We start from the raw sequence: 6,873 nt of genomic DNA, 5'->3' as shown, positions 1-6,873 counted from the left end.
GCACTTAACATTTACCAGTTTTATAACCTTGGGGAAGGAAGGAAGGAGGAAGGAAGGAAGGAAGGAAGGAAGGAAGGAAGGAAGGAAGGAAGGAAGGAAGGAAGGAAGGAAGGAAGGAAGGAAGGAAGGAAGGCAGGCATTGGTTTAAAAAAAAAAAAAAGAAAAGTGATATTATTGGCTTTGGGGTTTGTTTTAGGATGTCCCAGAAGTTTTAATGCAGTTTTAAGATACAAAACTTTCTATCTGAAAACCACACTAAGCCTTTTGGGACATCCTGTATTTTAAATACTCTCCTAGACTTATGCTCTCAGCTGACTCTGTCACCTATTTCCCTCTGAACAAAAGAAAACTGAATCGTCTCACTGAAGCGGCTTTGCCATCTGCACTGGAAATAGTAGCCTGATCTTACTACTCCTAAAAAACAAGAGTTTTCCCTGACGATCTGTTGAACACAGAGTGAAAGAGTCCAGTGGCCATCTCTTTTTTTGTTTTCTTCCAGTCTGTTAGTATTCAAACACTGTTCCGAGAAGGGTTCCACAGGTTTCACCAGACTTCCAAAGAGATCCATGACACAAAAAAGGTTAGGAATCTTTGAGGTAAATGATGCCTAACAGCATTTATGTTCTATCAATAGGAAAAACCAACTGAGTTTAGCACTTAGCAAGAATACTTAAATAAAATAGATCCCAGATAGGATTTTTCTTCCGCTCCCACCATAGCAGCCCTGCCTTGCCCCCTTCTCCAGTGGTTGTCTTATCCATGATCTACAAATATTCTTGGATTTCTGCCCACAGGGGCCAGTTTCTCTCTCCTGACGTTTCTGTCTCTGCCAACATTGTAGTATACCAGAGTGTCTACTCCCACAGAGCTTTGGGTGGTAGCCAAGGGTAAAGGTGGTGTTCTCAGGGTCTTTCTCCCAAACTTCTTCCCTTCTCCCACCTGTCTACCTTCCCACTCAGCTACTTAAACAGTGAGTTACAGATCTGCAGAACTTAGCTAGCCTGATCCTTGGAAAAGAAGTATAGAAAAGAAAATAGGGCCTTTTCAACTTGGTAAAACTTCCAGAACTTAACCATGACAGTGTTATCTACCTACCCTAATGAGGCATTGGTGTATGGCTTCCATTTAACCTCTTAAAAACATTTTTTAAAACCAGCATTTTCACAGAGAATCAAGACATCCATGTTCAGAGTATTTTAAGCTGTCATAATAACATACTCATAAGCAAATATCTCACACTGAAAACTATTCTTATCTATCTAATCTTTCAAAGAACATGGTTCTTCTAAATTTCTCTTTTCAGTATAATAGTCATAGATATTAACTGATGTAAATTCAATAGGAATGAGAAGATGGGAGGTTGTGCCATATAAAACTAAGTCAGTTCATCTCAGTATTTTAATAGGGTAAGAAATATGGGCCCACATTATTCAAGTGTAATTGGATGGTTTAATGATTCTAAGTAAAATTTCCAATGACAAAAGCATGCAAAAAGAATACCAGGGAACATGTGCCAATCAGCCTGTTTGCCACCAACTAACTTAACATTTCTAAACTCTCTGTGCTGGCCATAGCAGAGTAGCACCTGTGGTGGTTCCAAAAAAAAAACCAAAAAGCAAACAGAAACAAAAGCAAAAAACAGCTTATCACCATGACAGTGACAGAAAGGCTTTATATTCAGGAGGGCAAAGAGAATGGAACTTTCATAGAACATGTCAGTCCGGGGTAGCAGACCCAAATCACCTTTGGATTATACTGGTTTTGAGTAAGATAGATAAAGATGCCTCCACAAAGGCTGGTAGAATTCCTTTGCTAATGGGTAATATGCTTATGAGTTACTTCTAGTTGTTTCTGTCTACATGTTCCCTCTGCTGTCCCTGGAGAAAAGAATCTGACCAGACTACTTCTAAAATTTTATCTGCTAAGGGGAGAGTGGGGGGCACAAGAGAAGTGGGGAGCCATGCGTATCATCAGATTTTTTTGATGTATCAATTGGTTTTGCTCCTCAGCTTTTTTTTCCTCTAAAAAAAAAACGGTGTTATAAGGATGGTTCTATAGGAGGAGGGGGAAAGAGGGATGTAGAGGGAAATTTAGGCATTGTAAAAACAAAGGACATCAATAAAAAATACTGTTTTTAAAAAGCCATCTAGTAAAGAGAAAAACTGTCCCCAGTTTTTATATAGTGCCTATTCTGGTGTTAAGTCTGCTCTTCAAAAATAGTGAGAAATTTTATGCTTCTTGTTTTATAATGTTTAACCTTGACATATATACTCTGTAGTGTATGAGATATATGTGTGTATAAATAACTCTATTGTTCCTGAAACAAAAGAAGACTCTTCTATTCACAGATCTTGTGCCTTCTCTTTAGTTCCAAAACCAGGCTTTCTCATTTGGCTCACTGGTCTGCTTGAACTCCATCAAAATACCCAGTGCCTTTTAGTTTATTTTTTTCTGAGACATGGGTGATGACCTCCATACATACCTAAAGTTTTGCCTTTACTAAAGAGAGAAACCTGACAGACTGAGTTACAACTTAATAGAAAGATTGACTAATTTTCTGATTAACGCTCCTGTTTCGTTCGGTGAGCCCTAGTTCAGTCCTTCTTCTTCTGGCACAACTCTATTAGATGCCATGATACAAGGCAATAACCAGTATAAAAAAAGAGTAGAAAACATGGGGTCTGTTCTCAAGGAGGTTGCAGTCCAATGATAACAATATAGATGGTCCTTCCAGTTGTCTCTTTCATAAGATCATAGAGTTGGAAGAGGCTGCCAAGGTCATCTTGCTCTGCCTTACTCAAAGGAAGAAATCTCAACAACTTCTCCAAAAGTGGTGGTCAAGTTTCTGAATACCTCTGGTGGGGAGCTTGCTGTTTTATAAGGCAACTTATCTATGGGACAACAGCACTATCTTTTCATCTACTGCCTGTGTAGATATGGAGGGCCATTCCTCACCTGGCTGCTAAATTCACTGAGTAACCTGAAAAAAGACAGAAGATGATGCTTATTAGGAAGGTGCTGCTGCTACTACTACTACTACTACCACCACTACCACCAGCACCAGCCACCACCACCACCACTTAACTACTATTACTACTGCTACCACAAACACCACTACCACAATCACCACCCAAAACCAAAAAAAGGAAAGAAATCTATCTTAATTTTTAAATTGATTATGTAAGTTTATGTTCTCCAAACATTCCACCTTCCCCAAGAAGCTTGTAAACACCTGTATAAGAAACTTTCCAGTTATTAGTCAAAGCAAGAATTAATTTCTTCCCCTCTCGTTTATTAGTTCTTCAGCAGGTTCGGTTACTCATACTCTTACTTGGCAATTCAGGCAACTCTGGAATTCCGGTGTTTGTTTTTGCTTACTACCATTTCTCCTTTCTTTTCCCTCCAACCACTATTGAACTGATGGCAGAGAGGAGTTCATGAAATCCGAGAAATTAGGCAGTTTCACTTCACAGGATGGCCAGATCATGGGGTTCCGTACCATGCAACAGGATTGCTTGGGTTTGTCCGACAGGTCAAGTCCAAGAGTCCTCCTAATTCAGGCCCATTGGTCGTCCATTGCAGGTAAATAGAAATTTCTAGGTAATAGTGGTTTGGGGTGGGGGTGGGGGTGGGGTTTGGTTGGTTTGTTTGTTTTTTTATAGAAAACATGGTGGCCTCTTTTTTACGTACTAACAGACTCTTTGCTCTTTTCCAGTGCCGGTGCTGGTAGGACTGGTTGTTTCATTGTCATTGACATCATGCTAGACATGGCAGAAAGAGAAGGTGTAGTAGATATTTATAACTGTGTCAGAGAGTTGCGGTCTCGGAGAGTCAACATGGTGCAGACAGAGGTACAGTCAAGTCGATTTTCCTCTCCCCTTTAGCTCTACCTCATATGCCCTGAAGACAGAAATTAAAAAACAAAATAAAATCATACCTAGTATTCTTCTTTCAAGTCTCTATGGGGGAAAAATATACAAACCTAACTAGTCCCATTCTTTTCCTTTGTAAACACTGAAAAGAGGGCCCATGAATCCAGTTATCTGGGAATGAAGGTTCATAACCACAGGGCAGAACCTAATATTGTCATAAATGTCATAGTCAACTGGTACAGTGGATAGAGCCCTGGATCTGGATTGAGGAAGACCTGGCCTTGCAGCATAACTAGCTGTGTAACCCTGGGCTACTTTCTTGACCTCTGTTTGCCTCAGTTTCCTCATCTGCAGAAGGGTGATAATAGCATCTAACTTCCAGGGTTGTTGTGAGGATAAATTGAGATAATATTTTTAAAGCATTTTACAAACCTTAAAGCAATATATAAATGCTAACTATTTTATTATTATTATTATTATTATTATTATTTATGTGGCTTCTGTGTCAAGGAAATAGGTGTCACTGTATAAGCACATAGTATAATTCATTTCCATTATTGCTTTTAAAATAGCTAGTAACTAGAGGTAGACTGACTCAGACAATTAGGCATGTGTCCAGTAGCCTCTAGAGGAAGCCTATACTTTATGTACTTTTCCAGGGTTTGCAGGGAGCAGCAAAGACCTGTCATCCCTAAAACCACACTTCCTGGCCTGGCATGGGAATGTGTCTGGTTTGTGGAGGTCATCCAAGCTTACTTAGCTATGAAATTAAATGCAAGGTGCCTGGGGCAGTTTCATTTTAGAGATGAAGGACTCAGCTCATGTCCCCTAGCAAATGCAAATTTGTATTAATCATTTTATTTTATTAACTGTGTGTCAGGACATTACCTGGAAATTACCCTATGTAATGATTTTGAGTTGCACTGAGTTGCAAGAAAAACCAAATTTCCTTGTAAAACTAACAGAAAGGACACTAGGCCAAGACTTTAAATGCTACTTTTCCACCCTATTTTTTAGATGATGATTATCCTTTTTTAAAATGTAAGTATCATATAGGAGTTGCAAGAAAATTTGGAAAAGTTCAGATATGTGCAGGGACTTTTAAAAAGTAATGGGAAACTATCCTAAAAGTCAATGCAGTAAACCATTAATTTGGACAAACAGAAGTCCAAATCAGTATAGTCCAAAGTGTAGAATATTTTTAAAGAATCAGACTATTGGTGATTTTAAGTCCATAAAGTCCATACATAAGGTGCTTCCAAATAAAAGTCACGTCCTACCTGCTTTAATGAACACTTAAAGATTATCATCACAATTTGCTAAAAACAGATTGGAACGTTCCCCTTCTCAGAATGTCTTCAGAAGAATCAAATAAAATGCATAGGATTACCAAAAGCCCCACAATTATTTTGAAATAGAGTTATCAAAGTTCTGGGATTTTTTTTAAGTTCATGGACTCCAAGTTAAGAAGAACACTTCTATAAATAATGTTTCTGTCTTCTAAGAATCCGTTGTTTACGTTAGTGTTTTAAAGATAATTACTAGCTTTTTTCTTTCTTCTCTAGCTTCATTGCATTATCTTTTTTTTTTTTCCATTACTGACTATCTGATTTAATCTATTCTCTCAGGAGCAGTATGTATTTATCCATGATGCCATCCTGGAAGCCTGTCTTTGTGGAGATACATCTGTCCCAGCTTCCCAGGTTAGGTCATTGTACTATGACATGAATAAACTGGACCCTCAGACAAACTCAAGTCAGATCAAGGAAGAATTCCGGGTAAGCCACATAAGCTTTGGTGGATTCCCTCCCCGACCTGTCCCAAGGACCATCCCAAAATCTGATTAAGGGAAGACTCCCTTCCACCTTTAGTTCTTGGTCCACTTGACCAACAGAACCAGTTTTTTTCTCCTGGAAGGAAAAAGTCATATACTAGATTCCCTTGTTGAGGTGAGCGTAATGCCATACACTTGATGGTTCCTCAGTGATACTTAGTACTGCCAACTGATGTTGCACCTTAGATTCTTGGTCTCTTTCCATACTCTTCCTCCTGACACATGAGTATACTTGAGCCTCTGAGTAAACTATGTTTCCCAGACTCTAAACTACTGGCTATCTGTCCAGCCCTAGCCACCCTAAACTGAGTCATGTCAGGATCTGCTACAATGGCCTCAGCTGGCCCCCACTTCTCATATTATTGAGCATTATCAAGGAAATTTAAGAAACGCAGAGAAAGCAAAGTTTGATCCTAGGTGCTTATCTGTCTATATCCGCCTCATTTTTGTCTTTATATATCCAGTGCTTAATACATAAAAGCTAAATAAATGTTTTCCATTCGTTCATTTTTGGTTTCTTTTTTAACTTTCAAATGAAACCATGATTCTCTGTTTCACAGTTTGCTATTTTAAAAGCGTATAATAAATCCAGCTACTGCCAAAGCTATCCTGTTTCTTTGTTTCCCTCCAAACTCCTTTCTGTTCCCTTCTATACATTTTCTTTTACATGCTTTAAATGATTTTTAGGTGCTTTTAAGATGGATAAGTGTTTTTAAATGCTTTAAATACCTTTTCTTTTTCTTCTTGTCAATACTATCACTAACCTTCCCCTCTCCCTGTCCACAAAACAATCGAATTGAAAAAACCAAAACTCATATAGTAAATAAGCACTTTCAAATAAAACGTTCATATACATGTATACATTCTGTGCATGTTACATATGTGTGTGAATATTACATATATACAAAATGTTTTATGTGTGTATGCATACACATATGCATGTGTATGTATGTGTATATATGAGGATATTTGTTTTGTTTGGGACTTTTAATACCAAACCCAGAATTCATCTACTGTGCAGCTGATGTTTTCCTAAATGTCTCTTTCTTTAATAATATAGACTCTAAACATGGTGACTCCAACTCTGCGTGTGGAAGACTGCAGTATAGCACTTCTTCCCCGAAACCACGAGAAAAACCGATGCATGGATATCCTACCCCCAGACCG

At 38.4% G+C, this 6,873-nt stretch overlaps 1 protein-coding gene across 1 annotated transcript in view; it reads left to right on the top strand.

Moving 5' to 3' along the window:
- The window catches only part of PTPRM (protein tyrosine phosphatase receptor type M), a 1,041,338-nt gene that overhangs the window by 1,000,491 nt on the left and 33,974 nt on the right, over positions 1–6,873 (top strand). Inside the window, exons 23-26 of the mRNA XM_069099664.1 lie at positions 3,428–3,582; positions 3,716–3,851; positions 5,501–5,650; positions 6,767–6,873. The exon at positions 6,767–6,873 is cut by the window's right edge and continues 8 nt beyond it. Of these exons, the coding sequence (XP_068955765.1) occupies positions 3,428–3,582; positions 3,716–3,851; positions 5,501–5,650; positions 6,767–6,873 (548 nt within the window). The remainder of the gene's footprint in view (positions 1–3,427; positions 3,583–3,715; positions 3,852–5,500; positions 5,651–6,766) is intronic.

This window comes from Petaurus breviceps, unplaced genomic scaffold, assembly GCF_028583685.1.
Source record: "Petaurus breviceps papuanus isolate PSGF00001 unplaced genomic scaffold, PetGlider_PUasm1.0 38, whole genome shotgun sequence".
NCBI classification, from domain to species: Eukaryota; Metazoa; Chordata; class Mammalia; order Diprotodontia; family Petauridae; genus Petaurus; species Petaurus breviceps.
Note: the sequence above shows the minus strand (reverse complement) of the source record. Positions and strands in the feature narration are given on the sequence as shown.